The sequence below is a fragment of the Sebastes fasciatus genome, chromosome 4 (assembly GCF_043250625.1).
Source record: "Sebastes fasciatus isolate fSebFas1 chromosome 4, fSebFas1.pri, whole genome shotgun sequence".
Classification (NCBI taxonomy): domain Eukaryota; kingdom Metazoa; phylum Chordata; class Actinopteri; order Perciformes; family Sebastidae; genus Sebastes; species Sebastes fasciatus.
Genome location: NC_133798.1, coordinates 13,129,133 through 13,151,953, shown reverse-complemented (window position 1 = coordinate 13,151,953; position 22,821 = coordinate 13,129,133). Strand labels below are relative to the sequence as shown.

General features: G+C 40.3%; 1 protein-coding gene across 1 annotated transcript in view; it reads right to left on the bottom strand.

Moving 5' to 3' along the window:
* Nucleotides 1–22,821, bottom strand: part of hydin (HYDIN axonemal central pair apparatus protein) — a 109,781-nt gene that overhangs the window by 15,284 nt on the left and 71,676 nt on the right. Inside the window, 36 exon segments of the mRNA XM_074632139.1 lie at nt 250–376; nt 472–672; nt 1,155–1,383; nt 1,465–1,559; nt 1,763–1,923; nt 2,007–2,231; nt 2,392–2,534; nt 2,685–2,924; nt 3,237–3,345; nt 3,515–3,710; nt 3,861–4,009; nt 4,115–4,347; nt 5,855–6,059; nt 7,629–7,734; nt 9,001–9,156; nt 9,438–9,520; nt 9,679–9,847; nt 9,961–10,054; nt 10,799–10,892; nt 11,067–11,265; nt 11,351–11,523; nt 11,644–11,803; nt 11,897–12,016; nt 13,216–13,398; nt 13,518–13,759; nt 14,008–14,214; nt 14,333–14,530; nt 16,440–16,604; nt 16,850–16,947; nt 17,542–17,704; nt 17,846–17,959; nt 18,626–18,871; nt 19,951–20,098; nt 21,201–21,342; nt 21,476–21,659; nt 22,629–22,703. Of these exon segments, the coding sequence (XP_074488240.1) occupies nt 250–376; nt 472–672; nt 1,155–1,383; nt 1,465–1,559; nt 1,763–1,923; nt 2,007–2,231; nt 2,392–2,534; nt 2,685–2,924; nt 3,237–3,345; nt 3,515–3,710; nt 3,861–4,009; nt 4,115–4,347; nt 5,855–6,059; nt 7,629–7,734; nt 9,001–9,156; nt 9,438–9,520; nt 9,679–9,847; nt 9,961–10,054; nt 10,799–10,892; nt 11,067–11,265; nt 11,351–11,523; nt 11,644–11,803; nt 11,897–12,016; nt 13,216–13,398; nt 13,518–13,759; nt 14,008–14,214; nt 14,333–14,530; nt 16,440–16,604; nt 16,850–16,947; nt 17,542–17,704; nt 17,846–17,959; nt 18,626–18,871; nt 19,951–20,098; nt 21,201–21,342; nt 21,476–21,659; nt 22,629–22,703 (5,832 nt within the window).

The window sequence follows — 22,821 nt, the reverse complement described above, 5'->3', positions numbered from 1 at the left end:
GAGGGGAAGAGTGATAAACTAGAACAGATTAGATCAGATGAGTTGAGCTAGAAATTGACAAGATGAGATCAAATTAAAATTGTGTTAGATTAAATGGAATGAGATTGAATTAGATTTGTTGTGATAAAGTGGGACATGGGGAGACAGGGACGCTGAAAAAATAACGAGATGAAAGATTTAAAATGAGGAGAGAGATTGAGATCGACTGATGCGCAACGAAATGAAGGATGTGTGTGTTTCCATCCTTACTTCCACTTTCTTCCCAGGCAAGATGGTACCAGATGGGGTGAGGCAGCAGAAAGGGCTGCCACCTGTGTCTTCACACCTCCACTTGAATGAGTAGGGCTCACTGGTTGGGTTCACTACACTAAAACATCTGTGGTGTAAACCGAGAAGACACACGTATATATAAAGTGTTAGGGCTTACAGTGATGCAGATTAAAAAAGATCTCATCTCTCTCTCTCTATTACCTAGTTGATGACGCAGAGTAGATGACTGGGTTGAACTCTATGACCCTGGTGTTATTGTCCAGAGGGCCACTGAATTCAGGGGTACGGCGGTTCCCACTGATATAGTCGGAGTCCTCGAGGTCAAAGTGGTAGTGGGGCAACAGGCTGCGGCCACGCAGCGAGACACAGGGAGCCTGATCTCCATCCTGCAAGTTTGGGATACTGAAAGAAAAATATACACATACAGACAGAAAAAACAAAACAAAGCCTGAGTCATAATTCTTTTGAAGACATCCATTCACTTCCTTACTGTCATCCTGTCTTTCCACACTTCCAGGGACTGTATCAAAGAGGGAAAGAAAACTACAAACCAATGTCATTTACTATGACACAGGGCTCAGGCCTCAAGGTGAGGCTAACTTAATTCTTTTATCTGGTGCAGCATGGCACAGTTTGGAAAAGCAGTCAGGTTGGGCTCCTATCATGGAAAAATAAATCCTCATCCCTTTTAACAGTGGCCCTTTTCAGTATGGCTGAGGTTGAGGAGCTCTGGCTGACCTTTTTGTGACCTCTAGGATAATCACAGCCTCATGAAAGTTTACAACCACACACTAGAGACCTAGGGCATTCAGAGGATGGATGGCTTTCCTAGGTAGATTGACAATAAGGGGGATTACTGTATGAGCAACAACAATTTACTGTACCTGCAGAACAGCCTGCCCTGAAACTGGGCCACTTCCAGAGGTGAAAAGTGAATGCTGAAATCCTGAATGGCACCGGGCTCTATGGCCCCTATGCTGGGATCAACGCTGATGGGCGGAAGGTCAGGATTCCCCATCAAAAGAGACAACACGTTGGCCGGAGTGCCGGCAGGACGTTCTCCGGTTAACACTCCCGCTGACCTACTGCCTGGTCGAGAGGTAAGGGTCCCAACTGCTATAGCAAACACATAATCACATTGATTGATAAAAGGACAAGTTGAACTAATGTTATACAATAATATTACTTTATTACCTCCTTGGTCATGGTTTACAATGTTGTTCCTTGGATCCATGAGGACTTGCCAGGAGAATTCCAATTTAACAGTGCCATGATTCACTATCTGCAGTCTGCAAACACGCACAATGAACATATAAACATTCTATTGTAGCTTCATTTTGATTATCAGTATTTTTATCATCTTTAGTATCTGAACCCTCAGGATGCCTGAGCATTATATAAATATGGTTATATAATGAATAATCTTTTTTGGCTGGCTGTATAGTAAATGTTGGTTTCACTAAACAGCATATATACCCAGAGCCTGACTTACTGGTGCAGCCTGGTTTGGTAAAGCATGGTGTCTTTGAAGTGGATGGTTTTGGAGTTGCAGCTGAACTTCACGTAGTCACAAACTGCGCTTATACGCAATTCCAGCTCCCACTGGGAGCCGTCAACCACAGAGCAGCAGGGCTCAGGATCGGTCTTTATCTCCTGCGTGCAAACATGTTTGCTCAACTATAACTGTGTACTTGTAACTCTCTCTTCAACATCTCTTTCACAGTCAACATGTGTACCTTATTCGTCACAGGCTGCTGTGGTGCTCCTGAAGCCTGCTCGGAAGGACTCAGCCACTGCACCGTCCTCTGTCGGTCGTCCCAGTCGGCCACCTGCTCCAGCGGCTGCTGGAACTCCACCCGACTAACCTTGCATTTCATTGGCTCTCTGGTCAGAGTCACTGGCTGATTGGAGCTAAAGGTGACAGTCACTTCCTTTGAACAACCAGCATGAAGGTGTCCCACCTGTAAGGGAAAGCAGATTCTTTTTTTATCACATGCAACAAAGTATTATCCTAAGCAAACAACAAAAAAGAGAGCATCATTTCAGACCCCTTCATTCAAAAGTTTTTTTTTCAAACCCTGTTCTATAGCCACACCTGCATTCATTCCTTCAATGCTTTACCTGTGGTGAAAAGAAGACATGGGATCCAACAGGAGGCCACTCAAACCTCACTACCTGGCTGCTGCTGTGGTTGGTCATGGTGAAGCTCTCTTGGTAAGGACAATCTACATGGCAGTCACCAAAATTCAGCACCTCACAATGACCTGTGAGAGAGAAATTTAAGAAACATCCAGAATAAGAAACAAGCTTATATGTGCACAATCAGGGAGTGACTGCTACTCTGGCTACCTACTTTACACCTAGTCATTTCCATTCCTATCAAATGATTAGTCTGCCCTCCTTTCTTCTCTTACCTCTCTCAACATCTTCCTCGTATATTTCCTGCGATGACCTCCTGATGTTGTCAAGAGAGACAATTTCCTGGTAAGCCTCTCCGGTCACTTGTATTATGGTATTGCCGTACTTGTTGTCCTCAACCTGCAGTGACATCTTGGCCTTGACACTCAGGGGCTCATCAGAGCAGAAGCTGACCTCAAACTCTACCTGATCGCCGACATTCAGCCTCAGGGTGGCTCTGTGCACCAAGTGATGCTCTGTGGAAGAAGGAAAAGGGTCACCAACAAGTTTGTTTTCCATAAATGTTGTTGTGTGCACCAAATAAATTATTTTTCTTTCTGTATTGTCAAATTAAATTGCAAAATTGGATGTTTTATTCTGGATGTTTGCGGATGTTTCGTACAGCTGTTGCAGTGCTGGGGTGGGTTATTGATAAATTATGATGAAAATGTGATAAATGCAATCGCAAGAGCACCTTCGGATTTGTGTGGCTAGCCTAAATTATTTTGTGCAAATTGCTAAATACTAATTGTTTAAGTGAAGAGGAGCTTTACAGGTTAAGGTTGTACCTGAGTCAGTGGTGCCCTCAATCTGTGTTGAGTGGATGGAGCTGCAAGTGTTGCCAGGAGCAGCTTTGAGGGTGAACACTCCATGTTTATCCAGCATGTCAATCTGGACCTACACAATGCACAGAGCCACAAAGCACCTTTATTGACAAAATCCCTCATTACTTTATTATGTTTATGTGTTGTAAATGCAGGTGATTTTGATTTTCTTGTAGTTGAATTAAATAAATATGTAATGTTGCTAAAAGAAAAATAAAACGACAAAGGAATACATCTCCCACCTGTGCTGGAATATTTCCATCATTTAGCAGCACCAAGGGCCGGGTATGTCTGCGCCCTACCAACACGTGTGTGAACTGCAGCACTGGGCTTCCTCTGCTGTCCTTCAGAGCTGGACGCACAACACAAATACTGGGCAGATTGCCCTCTCCCATTAAGTCTAACTCCAGCACCTTGCTCTTGAATGTGGGTGTCATTCTGGATCCAACAGAGAAAAGAGTAGGTGGGCGGTGGTCAGGAAGGCAAAGCAAGAGAAGAGGCTATTCTCTTACAACACTAGTAGAAATAAATGGACAAACAAACAGCATAGAGAACACTAAAGTAGAACACACAGTCATGAACTCATACCTGCTGGCTACCTCCAGTGAAGCGTCAAACACAGCGCTGTAGAGCTGCATCGTCTCGGGTGCGAAGGTGACCACAGCGAACGAGTGTGACAGGCTGGGAATGCTCAGTGTTGTAGCAGGCAAATCAAAAATCTCTGCGGTACGGCCCGTCTGTAAGGAAATACAGTATATGTTTGACATGCTAACGACCATCTACCACAATCAGTGATGCTCCTGTACGCATTTATCCTGTGGGTAGAGCTTTTCATGCCTTACCTTAGCGCCAAAACATCTGATGGCCAAGCTGAGCACGCAGGGCACCTTGCTGTTGTTGATGAGTTTGAAGCGGGCCTGGGCAGTTCGCCCGACCAGGACTTTGTTGAAAATAAACCTTTTCTCATCCCTGACGTAAATGCCTTCCGCGTTGCAAAACTGCTCCGAGGAGAGCTGACTGCTGTTTTGGCACACATGGTGTTCCTCGAAGATGGAAGCCGTGTCCAACTCTATACCTGGGAAACAAAAAAAAGAAGAAAAGAGAGTGGGAGTCAGATAAAGTATTAGTCCAGTCAAACCTTTTCTGTCATTCCCCCCTTTGGAGGAAGAAATATTTTCACGACAGCCCGTAGAATAGTTGGATAAAATGTTCGCCATGGGGCCGAATGTAAAGTATCACACACAATCAAAGGGGTAGGGACACTCTGTGAGTCATTTGGAAGGAGACAGATACAGATGCAGCAGACACAGACTCACTCATGTGCTCGGGTCTATTTTAGTTTTACACAATATGCAAATTAACTGTAACTATCCTAAAATAATAATAATCTGTTGTTTTTCTTCAGATGACATTAAGTATAAAACTAATAATGTTTTGAGAAGAAATAAATCAACATTTCCTTATGACTTATAGTTCATTCAGTCGGTAGTCCTAGTATGTTAAATAGGTTGGTAGGATGAGGGTTAAACTTTATCAAACCACTTCTTTTAATGATGTGACTGGGATGTAATGTTTCTAAATGTCTTCATAATTTGTTGGGTCTCATACGGTCAGCTGCCAGAGTTTTCAGACATAAAATACACACTGGTCCCTCTTCATCACCGCCGCCTTCATTATTATTTATATAAATGTAATTTATGGTGTTGTTGGATTGCTGCTAGACTGCCCCGTTAATAAAGGTGCATGAGGGAGGGAAAACAATTTTTAACCGCAGTGAAACTGTTGTTTTAGAAAGGCTAAACGACAAAAAATAAGGACTGAAGCAGAATATTTTGTTAGATAAAAACATGTAGTGAATTATGGAAATAATTACGATCTCTCTTTTTTCAATAAATTTGGACTTTTGGACTGAGGACTGAGACAATCACAGAGAAGGACGGAGCGCCACGTTGCTCGCTCTGTGTGTGTTTGAGAGAGAGGCGGGAAGAGAAGGTGGAAGGTCGGCTAATCTTTCTGTCAGTGCAATAATAATTAAAATGTCAATGTTATGACTGAAGCTTCGAACTACTTGATTAACGTCAGATCAGCACGTTGTCTTGTTTGTCTCCGAAGCATCGCCTGTTTTTCTTTTTTACCTGTCAAATATCTGTCCATTCTGTAAACCTACAGACTACCTGTCTGAATGAACACCATTGCTACCATGGATGTATAAAGAGCCGGTTTGTTTACTGTTTACTTCTGTTTACCGACGTCCCACTGTATTAATGAAAAGAATAGCACTTGGTGAAGATAATCAACCACTTTTGTCCTTGATGTAGACCCTATAAACGCTTACACTATCAATTCTTTTGGGATCATTAAGATGAAAACTTCTGATGAAAGATAAAATGACCTTGATTATATGAGTTTGGAAACAGTAGTGAGCACTGTTTTTCTGAATGGCAATAGTTTGTGCCCATCTTAGTGATCATAGGAGAACCCACGCATATGACATGCATGGAACTGAGCCATCTGGAAGCGAGCCACAACTTTGATCAGGTTTATTAATCAAATCAGACTGAATAAGATCACACAGCTCTCACCTGGCTTGCAGACTTCAGCTAGCAGTCTGTACTGTATGCCATCAGGCTGGTCTGAGGGGTCACGGTCACTGATGTCAATGAGCAAACCCTGGTTACAGTTGCCCAGCTGTTCAGCTAAACAGTCCACTGTCACCACCTGCTGAGAACCAGGCTGCACGCTCCCTGCGCAGGGAGACACTGAGAACATCCCCATGTTGAGGCGGTTCTGGAGAGACATCAGATCAGAGGGGTACAGTACAGATGAGAATATTGGGGGAGAACTAGCATCATCACTAACATGGATGGAATGTGTCTTTTCATGCATGTTTTTTTTGTTGTAGTTTCTGTTGTGCAAATGAAGCCTTAGGTGTTACACACAAAAGACACAAAGCTATCCTGCTATCCTGACATGGAACTTAAGAGCAAGATATTTTTATATTTCGATTCATATATTTTGATCATTTAACACTTTTTTCTCTTTCCATTAAAAATTGCGCCATACTTTACCTTTACCTTCTGAATAAACCTCGCTAACCTGAACATTCACAGCCTTGCTAGCATCAGAAGGTGCCGTGCCCATCATTCCGAAACCCCAATAGTCCAAAAATACACAGGCTGCGTCAGAAATTCCATACTAACATACTATTTAGTACGCTAAAACAATATGTGGGATTTTTTAGTATGTCTGAAACCTTCGTATAAAAAACAATGATACTTGAATTGCGTACTATTTCTGGTGAAATATTACATTACATTACAGGACACTACGGTGGCATAAATATCCTAATAATAATCCCAATAATACTGTAGTGACAACAACGTTCATAACAGACGTTGACAGACAGCTCTGTAACATCAATAACGCTTCAATTTAACTGTAAGTATAAGATTTCACTTCGCTATATGCGTAGTATATTTGTAAAATTAATTCAGACTTTGATTCTCACAAATCGTCATTTTGGTCACATGAGGTTGGCACGGTTTACCATGGTCACATTTCTGCACACATTTGACCTTTGACCACCAAAAATCGAGTCAGTTCATCCTTGAGTCTAATTGGACGTTTGTGCCAAATTTGAAGAAATTCCCTCAATATCTTCCTGAGATATTAGGTTCACGAGAATGGGACAGACGTGAGGTCACAGTGACATTTATGCCAAATTTGAAAGAATTACCTCCAGGCGTTACTGAGATATCACGCTCACGAGAATTCTACCGACGGACGGGCGGACAATCCGAAAACGCGGCGCAGCGCTGGTGGAGGCATAAAAATCTGGTAGGTCCAATGACATCCTTCTGCATAATAATTAGACATGTGTTTCTGTTTCTGTTTTTGGGATAACGGGCTGTCGAGACAAATGGGCTTTCGGTCCAATGGGACATTTTTCGGTCAATCCCCTAACAGGTGACCCTTATTTATTTAGCGTTTTAAAATGTATCATAGAACTTTTCACAGCAGACATTTTGACTTGTCATATCAGGAAAGCACAGGTGAAGCTAATAAAATTAACAATGGCTTAGTTCCAGTAATTAATAATTAGCTACATCTGTGTTAGACAAGTTACAATGCTGCTGTGAAAAACATCTCTTCTACTTTAATAAATGTGTAAAGATCAGCAACATTACTGTGTATTTGATCAGTTAATACAAAACCTTGCTTCTGTGAGAAAGTGGTAAAGATTTTCCTATTACACACTTAGAAAGGCAAACATGGAGGGGACTCTCCAAACAAAACAAAACCTGCATAAATTAATAGGCACTGTCATTGTTGTCATTTCCACTAGCAGTCTCTCACCTGATGAATAGCCACATCTTTCTGGAAGGAGTCATGTTTCACTTTGCTACCGGCACCAGTGGGTTTCCCTGAAAGGTTCTCTTGAGAGATCTTCCCACCTGGACCCCTGAGATGAGTACACAGGGACACAAACCACAATTTCCTTTGAACATCTTTAAGCAAACTGATATTGGAGTTTTAAGACATTCAGCTTGTCATCATTTCAGGCAGACAATAAATGGCGTTGGCGTTTAATGTATATGCAAACAAAAATATGTACCTGTTGGGAGTTGTAACTGATCAGATTAGTAAATGTTGGAATCCATACTTATATTGTTACATTTTTGTAATGCAATACACTTTTTCAGCACTTGCTGTAAGTTAAATACATTCTTCATGATTGTAATTTATGCACAAGATATTATTTATTATATTGTGTGTGATGAGCAATTTAAAGTACCAGAGAGATGTTTTCGTATCTTTAGGGTTAGGGATTAAATGATATTGAACTCATTGACAGCCCATAAGAACCACATTAGTTTTTATAACCCCTTCCTTTCATTGTAAGGCGGTTGTGCATCCCTGTTTACTGTAAAGCCACCACCATCGCACTAGTGGCTCTAGTTTTGCTCACAACTAAATAGGAATTACATATATTGAAGTGATATAAATTGGCAATAGAGAGTCAAAGTGTGTATTTAGTCTGTGTGGTTTATTATTATTATTTGTTTAGGCTGCTAACGTTTCTTTTGGTTACAATCACTTTGGCACAGAAGTGTGGTTTCACTTATTTTACCTGTTCACTTGGACCGCGGGATTTAGACAAAGGGGGTGAGTCAGGCTTGGACATGTTCTGTTGACAGGTAGGTCCTACTTTAATTTATTCATAACAGCTGTTGCTTGTCATTCTTCTCATTCAATAAATAGTCAAATGCATCTGGATTTATGTATGGATTTGTTTTAATGCGTCACAGTAAAGAGCCTAGTACTCAGCCTATTAGCGGATTTGAGATTGATAGCAGTCACTACGGCAATTTGAGTCTGTATTGCTTTCGTTTTTAATTTGCTTTACTTTCACATCACAGGACTTTATCATAAAAGCAGCACATTCCCTCCAGTCAAGGCAATACAACATTTGCAGGGATTGGCAACACAATGATGCTTCAATGAAACTTCATTAGTAAGGTGTATCAAATTTTAATATGGGATTTGTCACATGTGGCAGCAGCATGTACAGTATCTCATCAACAAGCCAAGAACACCTACACTGAGCTGCTACTTTTAAAGGTCTTTTACTTTCAAATTTGATTTGTCATTTTAAAAATGACTGTTCTATTCCAAAAGTGTCAGCCCTCTGTGTGTATATGTTTGTGTGTGTGGTCTGTTCTCCTACCCTGGCTTCCCCGGTGACGCAGGGTCCCTGATCATGCGACAGATGATGAAACGAGTCTCAAAGTCTCCATTGTTCTCAATAGTGAAGCTCTGGCTCTTCTTGTGACCATAGACCAGTGGACCGAAGTTGATGTCACATGCAGGTGTGATCTTGTACCTAAAGGACCACACAGCAAATCACTATTTGTAAAAATGTGCTTTGGCTGAATCTCAGAATCGCCTCCTATCAACAAATTAATGAAGCTTTCAAATTGTGATGGTATGTGATCTACTGTGCAAAAACATGAAATGGTACACAAACAAAGAAAGATGATCATTCCACAGATTCTAAAAATAAAGTTCAGTGAGGGGTATAACACACATGGAATTGATTGTAATATTGTTTCTTAATTATTATTACATAATACACAAAAGAGACAGTATAAATCAATCCTTAACCTGGAGAAGACAGACTTGACTGAAACCTTGATGACGAGGGTGGCTATGGGTTCTCCTCCAACCCCGATGTTGGGTTCAATCACCTGCAGAGGAGGAAACCGATATCTTAACTTGTGGAGGGCATGCCTCTTTCATGATCATGACGAAAATCGAAAATCAAAAAGTTATTGTACAAAAAAAGTGATACAAAATAGTTGAACCTCCCCCTCTGTAATCATTAAGACCAGTGTATGGCTCTGACCTGGCAAGGCAGGATAGGTTGCTCTCTAATTAAGACTTCTGTTTTGGGTCTGCAGAAGATTTGCACTGTTGTGGACTTCTCGTGGGGCATTAGGGAACCACTCTGGGGGCACACTGTGAAAATGGAGTCCAGTTTTGGCTGGGCTGGGTCGGTCTGCTGAAATGTAAACCTTGTGGAAATGTAGATATACAATGAGATAATTCACTTACAGTAATGTGGAACTCAAACTGATACTTTAATATTATGATAACATTAAGTCAAATAGTATCAGTTCAAACTCACTTGTAGGCTATTTCATATTTCCCTTGGTTTTTCATCCTGAGACAAAGTTTGACTTCTTCAAAGACTTTGATGTTTCCAAAGTCCAGACAGCCATCTGCCACAGAAACAAGATTATATAGTATACAATTATTATGACATCAGGGCTGCAACTCAGTCACTCAGTGGTTAATTACAACTTCTGTGTCGGTCAAGTGATGCAATTGGGCCCAAAAATACTTTTTCCCATAGATTTACATTGGGAAAGAGATGTCTGTAAATAAAATAAGATCCTTTTTTGGAGGTAAACCAACTTCCAAGTACGAACACGTTAATAACCCTTGTTTAAATCATTAGGTCCTAAAAGTTGTAAAATGCATTAAGAACCGAATCAAACGTTTTTTTCTTTCTTCCGTTCATGTGAATGAGCCCCAGACTGAGGCTGGACCGATTGCTGGGAGGCGGAGTTAAATGAAACGCTACTGCGCCTGCTGTATGGGCCCAATGGATGCGGGAGATTGCCGGGTGATCCGGGTAATTTTATACTCAAGAAGTCAAGCTTTTTTTTGCTTCATGCGCCACTGACCAACTTTCATAGGAATGAATGAGGCCCCGCTTCGAACGCTGTTTCCAGTTCTGTTTATATATCCATGGGACCCGCTCCCTATGTAGATATGAACGGCTCATTCTAAGGTAATGAAAACACACTAGAGAAAACATACTTATGAATAATATATTCCATTTCTGCCAAAAGATCCCCCTAATTGTTACACCTTGGTCCCTTAATAGGATTAAAAGCCTTGCAAGTGAGAGGGGCCAAATTAACTTTTACTTTTACATGAAACGTTCTACGAGTTTGTACCTGGTGTGATGTCCAGAGCTATATCATAGGCCTCAGCTGTGACCTGTATGTTTTCTGTGTGTACGATGCCTAGAATCATCTCCACATCGGATACCTGAAACAAAACACACAGCACATACTGTACATACTGATCTGTGAAATACCCAGTTTGACACATATCATCTTAAAAATCGATCTGCATAGGCCCTGCACATTTACATCTGACTTGAATTTGTATTTCATATTTATTATTAATTTCAGCATGTTTACTTTTATAGTTTTACTCTACCTCCAGTCGTAAGAGCTTCTTAATGTGGAGTGGCCTCCTGGCCCTGAAGTGCAAGGTCAGGGGAAAAGAAGAGTTAGGTTCCATGATGCCCTGATCCTGTGGCACACTGAACTCATCACCCAACTCCTCCACACCCTGCAGTCTCCAAGATACCGACAGAGCTGTCTTATTATGCAGCGTCACGCTACGGGTGTCCCGCCTAGAGAGAAAAATGGAAGGTAGGTTGACCGAGAGAAGAACAGAGGGATGTTTCTTCCTTGAATTAGTCTTCTATATTTTGGTACCTGTGCAGCAAAGTCCTGTTAAAGTTCAAATGCTTGCTCTCCAGCTCCAGCTCTGGCCGAACGCCCCAGCAGGAGAGGTTGATGATGACAGGCTCTGGATTGTCCTTGATAAGGCACATGACACTGTCCTTCATTTGTCCCAGTTTTGTTGGGTAGGCCCACACTGTCAGCTCCTAACAGGACAGAAGAATATATGTCATAGTCATCTATATTACTTCAATGGACACCGAATATTCTCACTTTGATATTTCCCTGTGCTGTTATCTGAATGAGACGTAAGATCTGTATGGTACCTGTTTCTGGTCAGGTTTGAGAGTCATGGTTGGGGGGTCCAGCAGATACGTGGTGGCCTGGCTGTCATGCTGGAAAGAGAACTGGACCTCGGCCTCCAGGCCTGTATTGTTATGTATCACTAGTCTCTCTGTGTTCTCTGGGTACCTATTTTCCTTGTATCTACACAAACACAGATAGTGAATCTGTAAATATAAAAGGCAAAGGCCGATACGAACACACTAAGCCATTCAAAGCCGTCACTCTGCCTCTCACCTGTCTCTGGACTTGCCACAGAGTAACGGTCCAAACTCAAAGTATCCAGCTTTGATTGCGTAAGTCTTCTGGAGCCCTTCTTCCAGTTGTTGTACCTTCTTACTGAAGGCAAAAAGAGTCCTGGGGAAAGCATATATGATAACAGTAGCAGTAGTGAGAAACTTGCAGTGTGCTATTAGCAGGGGTATTAAGGGATGGGTATTAGTACTCAATACTTTTAAGGTATCGACTGAAATAACCCAGTACCAAGTAGTATTGAAACTTCTCCAGTCAAACTATAACTGCATTCAATCCGTTTTGTAACAAGATCTAGAAAAAAAATGGCTATTTTTTTGCACTTATATAGCACTTTTCTAGTCTTCCGACCACTCAAAGCGCTTTACATTACATGTCAGCATTCACCCATACATTCATACATTGATGGCAGAGGCTGCCATGCAAGGTGCCAACCTGCCCATCAGGATCTAATCTAAATACTTATTCACACACCGATGGCACAGCCTTCGGGAGCAATTTAGGGTTAAGTAACTTGCTCAAGTACACTTTGACATGTAACCGAGGGAGCCAGGGATTGAACCACTAACCTTCTGATAGGTGGACGACCTGCTCTACCTCTGAGCCACAGCCGCCCAATCAAATGATTTGTATCGAATGAAGTACTGTATTGGTATCGGTATTTAAGGGTACTGGTATTGGTACTGGTATCGTATTCTTTTAAGCAATACCCAGCCCTAGTGGTATTGAAGAGCTGCTCAGCTGTAATGTGCTGCAGCTGAGCAGCTAATTCGTGCGCATGTTGACTCTGCAGTTCAGCTTCCATCTCTGCCAGTTTTACATTTCAACTTCCAGGTTTTTCAGTAGTGCAGTGCAATGCATTTGACCATTCAGCCTTTTCTTCTGATTCATTCCAACTTCCAGCTTTGAGAGTATTACAGTTTAGCTTCCAGCTTTTCTAGCAATGTATTTCAGCTGTTTTTAGGTAATGCAGTTCAGCCTCCAATTCTGCTAGTTTTATATTTCAGTTCACAGTTTTTTTTAGCAGTGCGGTGCAATGCATTTGGGCTTAAATGTTTTTTAGGCAATTCATCTCACATTTCTGCATCTGCTCAGCCGTCAGCATTCATACTCATTTTCTTCAGGAAATGGAAATTGTCTGACTCAGTGTGACCGTCAGTCTAAGGTAGAACACTGACGTCACTACTTTATTTAGAAATATTAGGTGAAATATCATTTTTTTTTTATCTGTAATAACCCCCCTTTTCCTCTCTCTCTTTACCATTTACATAACTGCATTAAGTTACTAAACAATGCTGACTGACATGTGGTCTTTGCAGATGGAGGGATAGGTGGAGATTCCTCTGCAGAGGAGCTGGTAGTGTCGCCGGGTCCCCAGTAGCTCATACGTGTAGGTCTGTTCAAACGTCCCAGGGGAGTCTGAGTAGAACCAGATCTTCAGAACCACCTCACCGTTGGCTGGTACAACCCAGCGAAATGTTGTCAGGCTGCACACCAATACATGCACAAAAAACACACACACACACACACACATAGTAAACACAACAACAACAAAACAAAAACCAATGTGTCCTTATAGAGTGTGTCTGTGTGCGTTTTCCCTTGCCTCTGGCTGCGTTTCAGCTCTAAGTTTCCTTGGCGTTGGTCCTGTTGGTCATCAATGCAGTCAGGTGTGGAGGGGGCGCGTAAACGAGGAGACCGGTCTGAGCCCTTTGTTTTTGTCTTGGCTGAAGTTTGTCTCTTGCTCTTCTGACTCTCTTTGCTCTTTCTATCCTTCTCCTTTATTGCTGCGCCCTCCTTAATGTTGCCCTTGGTGCGACTTTTGGAAAGCGTTGCTGCTGCCTCTTCCTTTAGTGTGCATACACAAAGTCCACTCAGAATCTTTAATGTTGACATTTTTAACAATTTGTACTCTGTTTGTATTTGGATTTATCGATTGTTATAATTTGGTATCATAAAACAGTGTGACCATGATAGAGATGAGTGATAAGCTTGTATTTCATGGCAGGTAAATTCTTAGCACTAATTATTCTTCAAGTTAAGACCACATTGGTAATTCTGCACTTAAAGTGTATATTCATGTGGTGTACCATTACCTTTACAACTGATCCTTGCACATCTTCCCCTGAATCTTTCTTCTCCTCGCTCTGTTCCTCCAGCCCTGCGGGAACCAGGAAGGTGAAACAGCTAAAGGGGAGTTGACTGTTAGATTGCTCCCTGTTTTTTGGAAAAGGAACCATAGAGAAAGTGGAAGGAGGAGGGATGGGTGGGCCGCTGGGTCCCAACCCCAAATCATCCAAAACCTAGCCAAAGGAGAGAAGGACACAGATTAGGCAATGGTGACAAAATTGATCAGCGACATTTTGGGAAGACATATACAGTAAATTATAATAACTACAAAAACAGAAAAATCAGCCATACCTCAACCTGTGGAGGCAAGGTGCTGCCTTTGAGCAGCTCTGTGGCACTCGGATAGTCTTCCCCAGTTACATTGAGCTCAATATGAGGGATGATGACCTGTGGAGACACCTTTTCTGCTTCAGCTGGTGCTGCCATCTGATTGGGCATTGGAGACACGATCTTGTTGATGGCTTTCTTGCTCCTCTTGCCAACAGGGGTCTGTGAACACATGGTGATGATGTATTAAATTGGTGTGTTCCAAATTTTAGCTGTAGTAATACTGAGGCTTTCTTTGTCCATGTTAGTCTTTTACGCAAGTGTATGTGCACATAAGGAAAGGTATCTATCTCATACCCATTTAAATTTCCCTCTGGGTATACAAACATGCAACAATACCCTTAAAAATAGTTTATTTGGTTTTTGGCTGTCGCCATCTTCAAGTGGCACGAGAGGGTGGTGCTAAATACAACCGGACGCTGAATAAGACATTTTTAGGCGACCAAAAAGGTTATAATTAACTTTCATAAACTGAAAACCCACTGTGAAAGGGTTAAAGTTCTACGATGAAAACAGGGACAACTCACATGCCGTACAACGCCGTGGTAGCGACCTGTCAATCACAAGGTAGCCACGCCCTAAAGCATATCCTGCTTTATGGTCTATTTTACTCTAAATGGGACCATAACTTACTAAATGAACATCATGCTGTATTGAAAAAGACTTGAAACTAGTGATTGAGACCATAAACTCATGTTTACAATGTTTACTGAGGTAACTAGAATGGCACTCGGAGAGCGCAGACCTCCGCCAAGGTGCCCGAGTACGATTGCCCGTCCTCTCCGTTCAGCTTGCGCCATCATCCAGGTGTATTTTTGTTTATGTTGAGATCACCTGTACGTCGCGGAGCATCGTAAAACACTTCAATCAAACTGGACAGAAACAAAATAAAACTCAGCTAAACCGTCATCGTTACTCTTTCCAACAATCACCGAGTGTGCTTTGGTCGAACTGAACTGTAATTTCACCGAGTTTAATGAGAAGAAAACGCAGAATCCACAGTTGTTCCCCCCTCCACCCCCGCTCTCTCTGTCTCTCTCTGAAGGAAAGAGGCGGGGTCATGCATCATCAACATGTCATCAGTTACACTGCTAACAGACAAACAAACACACCAACAAACCAACAAACAAACCAACAAACCAACGCCGATGAAAACATAACCTCATAAATCAAGTCATTTTCTCATAGACTTCTATACAATCAGACTTCTTTTTGCAACCAGAGGAGTCGCCCCCTGCTGGCTATTACGAGCAAGGCAATTACGCATATTCACACAATAAAATATATATATATAGTATATCACATTATGCCATGTTGTGAATTAAATTAATCGTAAATATATAAATTGTCATGAACAAATGAATGCTAATCTGACAAAGATCATACGACACAGCGGTATAACAAAACAATGGACAGCTGATGATGCAGCTATGCTTTAAAATGACGTCTTCCGAGGCAAGGATGTCCCATTTGTTAAATTGAAATGCCTGTTGCCTCAACTCCTCTCTCCTCGCCTCCTCCGCTTGCATCTCCCGTGGACAGGGCTAAGACTCGAGGAGAGGAGGCGAGGAAAGGAATCGAGGATGTACAAACCGGGAAATGAGAAAGGCCTAAGGTGTCTCCATTTCAAAAAAGAAAAAGCTTCCCTGCACCAGCGCTTTGCATATAGTATTGGCCAGTCTATGCTGCCCTCTGCTGGACAAACTGAAATACAATACACCTCTACACTGCGATTTGATCATTCAGTTAATTAAAACAAAAAAGCTAAATTACTGTAATTTAACATGTTTTTTTTCTTAATTTAATGATGATACAGTAAATGCATACATAAAGGGGAAATACATACAACAATGTGTAATGTATTTTGCTTTATTTTGCTGAAGTTTAACCATTTTGTTGGGTTTGGAAGAACAGTTGGGGTGTTCCAATGTTATTGAAAATGTAAGAGGTTGGGACGATGGCAGGCAGCAGTTTAGGAGAGGATAAAAAAGAAGAGCATCTTTGTCCCAATTTTCTAAGCAGTCTTAACTTAATTATTAGAGAAAACACAACTGACAGTCAGCAAACTCACCTGTTTCTCTATTGTGGCATCCTCTGACACCGGCGGGGCCTCTTCACCGGCGAACGGGACCAGCAACAAGCCCCGGGTTCGGTCCCAGTGCCGTAGGATGTGCTTCACCTGTTCCTGGCTCAGCTCATACGCTCTGAACCGACTCTGCAGCTCATCCACAATGGACTGGATAGGGTGGATAGTAGAAACAGCAAGGGTAGGGTACAAATCATCAAGTCATTGCATTTTCTTGCATGTAATTCCTGATCATATCTCTCTAAATGTTGCCAAAGCACACTGAATGGTTGTGTATACTCTCAGCATTCAGTGCAACGTTTGAAGCTTTCAAGAGCCGCAAGACTGCAAATACAAATGGAAGAAAGGTACTTTCACACTAACTACCCACTGCGTTTCCTCCTTAATAAACTCACCATTTCTTTCCCCGGCTTGTGTGGAAGAGACTCTGTTTGTAATCCCGTGGCTTCTCCTGTCCTCTTATGTGAATGATCAGTGTCTTTAATTTGATGCACTGTATTAGAAGAGGGATCAATAATAATACTTAAATACATACAATAATACAAAATCATTTTTTATTCATAATTAGAATGACATTGATTTCTTGGCTTCCCTTGTCAGATTTTCTATATATCTGCATGCCCTGAACTGAAACAGTTATAACTTATAATCAATTAGATAACCTCATTAGGAGTTAATCTTGGGTTTGGAGAACCTCTATGAATAAAAAAATGGCTGTTTGATAATCAATTTGTAAGCCTTAGAGTAAATTGTGAGCTTAACCCTCATCCTACCAACATATTTAACATCAAAGGACAAGAATAAACTACTGTAAGAAACAACCATCGTAGCAAAATGTTCACTTATTTCTCCTCAAAACATTATTAGTTATGTAATTAAAGCCATCTGAGAAAAACAGATTATTATTATTAAGTTGCATATTGTGTAAAACGAAAATAAAAAATCTTCGCTTATAGATGGAAATTTGTGTCCGTCTCTTTCAAAATGACAGAGATCCAAGGCAAACATGAACTCATTAAATAGTTCCATCTATTAAAACTGCATTGGCAGAATTGGGTGCTCTTCATGAAAAATGTGATGATATGACCTGAGAGCTTTCTTCCTGTTCCTGTCTCTTGCATGGAACCATGCTGAGATTCCTTACATCTGCCGGCCTCTCCATTTAAATGATGTTGCTGTCTTGCGTCCACTGGTAACTCTCTAGAGATGTTAAGGGAAGAAGTTGGTTGAACATCCGGCGCAAGTGTCGACTGGAAAAAAACAAACAAAAAACAAATCATTAAAAAATAACTGATTGGCAAACAGAGTATGTCTTTGTTTGCGTATGTGTAAAATCTGGTTTCAAGGATTTGGTTCACTGAGGAATCACTGAACGTAGTGCGTGTACAGACCTCCTTTCTATCAGACAGGCCCGTCTCCCCGTCTTCTTTATTCTCTCCCCCTTTTTTACTTTTCTTCAACTCTTTTTCTACTCTTAGTTTCTTCATCTCTGCAGTTTCTGTACTCTAAGATCCAATAACAAACATACTTCAAGTCTGGTATAAATGCAAAGTTCATGATTGAATGGCTTTAGATTATGTACAGTATATAAATCCAGATATCTATAAATCCAGCTGTAAATGGGTCCGTAGTGAGATTAAAGACAAATACTGATAATGCTTTAGATTATGGCCCGCAACAGTGTCTTTTTTTGGTATAATGGTACAGTATGTTCATACATGTAAGAACAAGACTTACAGAGACTTAAAGAGGACATTTTATGCTAATTTTCAGGTGCATAATTGAATGTTTACATGCCTTAATGTTAAAAAAAACACTTAATTGTTTTCATATCAGCTGTGCTGTAGCACCTCTTTTCACCTTCTGTCTGAAACGCTCTGTTTGAGCTCCTTTGTTGCTCAGTAGCTCATACTGTACCCCATAATATTAGACAAGGTACCAGTTAGTTAAAAAATACCTACAAAATAAATTCTCACATTATTTACATATTCCTCCCTTGTACCTACATATATACCTCTACTGGTACAAAATCGTACTGTTAATTGGGAAGAATTATGCTGTGCGTTGCAGGACATAATCTAAAGAGTTACTCTAATATTTTATAATATGATACAGTGAAATTCTAGTGTGGGGTTGAATATATCACTGCCTCTGCTTAGCAGTAAACCTACCTTTTCTCTCTCCAACTTGTCGGTGGGTGGAGGCGACTCTGCATGTAATGCTTTGGGTTCTTCTGTCTGTTTTTGTAAATCGTCAGCCTCCTTGCTATGACGCACTGTAATAGCAAAGAGGACCGTGTGTCAGCAACTAACCAATCATATTACAGTCTATGTGTCCAGCATTTAAGAAAAGGTGGATTATTTGCAGTTGCTTGCACCTTCATTTAACTGATGCAGCCCATTCAATGCATCTGTTGACTGGAGAGGGAATGAAACAAATGATCAATATCAATCAAAATATATATTTTTTAACAGACCTCATAGTTTTTTAAATACAGTATAGGACTCTACTAAACGGTTGAGATGACGCATCACGGTAAAAGAAAAATACAAACTGTACTATTATTTTGCAGTAATAGGTTAATATACCAACATATGTCTTTTTTTTATGGTGGAATTAGTAGTATTACCAGTACCAGTATTATTTACATCTATCTATTCTAGATACTTACAATATTTACAGTAGGCTACATTGAAAACATCTCAGAAATGGTGAAAAATCATACTGATATAATTGTTTAATCTAATATAAAATGGAATAACATTAAACATATGATCTTAGCAAATTATATTAACAAAAGTGAATGTTTATAAGTTTTTTTATTTCATAAAAAAATTACATTTATTATCTTAAAATCACAACTTTTACCTATACAGGACAATTTAACCATTTGGTAGAGCATATTTTTAGACAGTAAAAAAATCATACTTATTAAATTATTTCTGCATTTATATATATATATATATATGTGTGTATTTTATATAATATATAAAATGGAATAACACTAAATGTACCATATTAACATCAATGAATAATCAAAAGTTGTTCTATTTAGTAGAAAATACTAAATTTTAATTACATCATTAGCTTTGTATGTAGCTTTACCTTTAAAGGACAACTGAACCGTTTGGTAGAACGTGTTTTTAGAAAATTATTTGCCCCTTACTATACTTTTTATTTTAGTATCAAGTTACCTTCGTAACTATATTCGTACGTAAGTTACAAATCTGAAACTACGATATGTAGAAAAAATATGCCTAACTTTGAAAAAGAGACCAAATAGAGTCCTCATGTCTGGAGGGAATTTTTTGTCGCTAACTACCTGTGAGAAGGTGAGAACTAAAAAGGCATGCTATTTAAAGACACAATGACATCTAGTGGATTTTTTTAGCATTACATACCTAAACGGAGAGGTAGAAATGGCTCAATCAGGTTGAGTTAAGATAAACACATTTTTCATTAAGATAACATGACTCAAAATGTGCTCTATACAGACCTGCTTCCCCTCCTTCTTCCTCGAAGATTCTTTAGGATCCTTCTTTCCACCCTTTTTGCTCTTCTTCTTCAACTCTTCCTCTCTCAGCCTTTTCAACTCTACCTGGTGCCTCTTTTCTTCCTGCTCTTTCTTTATACGCGCCAGCTCCCTTACACACAGGCGCACAAACAGTTTTTGAATTTTAATTCATTCATTTGGTGATATGATTGATTTAAGAAGAGGAGAGAATTGTGCTTAGAATTTTCTCTTAAAGGTGCAGTGTGTAGGATCTGACAGCATCTAGTGGTGAGGTTGCAGATTGCAACCAACTGAAACCTCTCCTGTGTTCCAAGCATGTTTCGCAAAAACGTGAAAATGTGAATGGCCCTCTCTAGAGCCACTGTTTGGTTTGTCCGTTCTGGGCTACTGTAGAAACATGGAGGGCGACTCAGTGACGAAGACCCGCTCCAAAGAGTATAGAAGCAAAGAGACAAAAATCCAGTGTTTTTTTACAACAGCCGCCATTTTGGACTGAAAAACGCTTATTCTATTTATAATATTTTATTGTTCAACACAGGCCATTTTGGTAGAATATGACAATAGAATAGAAATTATTTTACTTTTACTTTACTTTTGTGGGGAACTTTTTATGTGAACTTTTTATGTGGACGTTTTACTGGCGTCCGGTAGTCGCTTCAGTCCAAAATGGTGGAAGTGTAGCTTTGCTGCTGAGCACTGATGTTGCAATGGAACGAACAATTGACTTTCCCTTCTCGGCAAAAAACTGTATGTTCTTTGCCCACTTACATTTAGAAATAAAAGGCTCATTCTAAGATAACAAAACACAATGATTCTTATTTTCAGGTGATTATACGCTAAAGAAAACATACTTATTAATATTATATTTCACTATGCCTATAGATCCCCCTAAATGATACACAATGTTCCTTTAAGTACAAACGAAATTCACGGGTGGTCCAGACCTGTCGTACCAGTCATGTATACATAGATACACTTGACTTAAGAATCATAATGCCTTAATCTGACAGAATTTGGAGTTTAAATATGATGCAGAAATTAATTAAAATAACATGAACGGGTGATAATCATCAAGCTAAAACGAGCAAATTACATTTGTCCAGTTAAGAGAGTGATGAATCCGACTTGGAACACTCGTACTAGCAAACCTCACAGAAAAAAAGTTTTCTGTTGACAATACAAAAATGTTCTTGCATTAGGTTCAGTGTGTCCGGCCATCTTCCAGTCAGTACCTGAGTTTCTGCAGTCTGCGCTTCTTTCTATGTCGCTGGGCAATACGCTCCTTCAGCTCCTCTGGCAGAGCGTCATACTCCTCCTCATCCAGCTGCTGCAGCCACCGATCCTCCCTGTCAGCTTTCTCTTTCTGCAGAGCTTCTAAAAACACACACACAGACAGCTCCACTTACTGTACAGAGACATAAACCTTATAGATAATACAATAACTTTAATGAGTTCTGTCCTCTGTATAATTTTTTTATGTATGTGTGTCAGCTGGTGCATTTTTTACCCTCAGTTTCTCTCTGAACTCTCTGCCGTGCCTTCAGGGCAGCGTAGGAGTCAGACAGGTTGACTGCATAGATGTGTTTGCGGTTATTAAGGGCCTTGAGAACAACTTGCAGCGTGCTGGCTGCTGACTGAGTGTACACAGACTCCAGGCCGTCAATCACGATGCCACGGTAACAATCGCTTAGCTGTTATCACAACGGCAGCACCAACAGCAGCGACAATGACGAGACAAAGAGAATAAACATGAAAAGACACAAGTGAAACTTAAGTGAAACTCTGCCTCTTTTAAGTATTAAACATAATGCATATCTGACATATAATTACCAATAACTGTGAGCCTTTTTGATGTATGCATAAAGGTGTTAGACAATACAGATACACATGAGTATCGCAATATTATGTTGTGCAATACTGTATGGATTCTCCAAAACATGATTTTTAATGAACCTTTTAATGAACCCGCTGCTATTCGATATTTCGGAGGTTGTAGCGGGCTCAAAATTAAAGCTAGAGTAAAGTTTCTGGCATCATATGAAACTACAAAACCTAAGGAATTGATCCAAGCCTATCATACCAGCTTGTTGTGAAGTAGGTAGAAATAACGCTCCAAAGTTACACTAAATTTGGGCGAGGAAAAACTGTCATGGCCATTTTCGAAGGGGACCCTTGACCTCTGACCTCAAGATATGTGAATGAAAATGGGTTCACTGGGTACCCACAAGTCTCCCCTTTACATACATGCCCATTTTATGGTAATCACATGTAGCTAGGGGCAAAAACTATGCAGTTTTTTGGATGCAGTATAAATGTGTTTTTGCCTATTCTAAAATGGTTTATTTCTGACAGTTATTTCTGAAATTAAATAAAGAAAATTGAAATATATTGCCTTGCTAACAGTATCACAATATATCATAATATATTGAATCATTACCCCTTTATCATGACATGTATCATAATGCCAGATTCTTGCAAATACACAGCCCTGTGTATGCATGTAACATTTTTAATCTAATTGTCTTAAAGTAGGTCTGCACTATATGTAAGGTCCTGTGACATTGTGCCCTAGCAGTTAACTGTGTATTTCGAAACCGTTTCATAACATATACTTCTACAATAAACTGCATAAATACGGGAAGAACAGTGTGTCAACGTACCTGAAATCTTTCTGCCAGGATATCAACCAGTAGCTGTTCAGGCAAGAGATTGCTGAGTGTGGTCACATCTCCTCCCTGAGGCCAAACCACACCAATTGGTTTACTATATTCAATTATTACATTGTATTCTCAATTTTATATAATCCTTTTATACCCTGATTTAAGAGAGAGATTTTTCTTGCAAAGATAACGA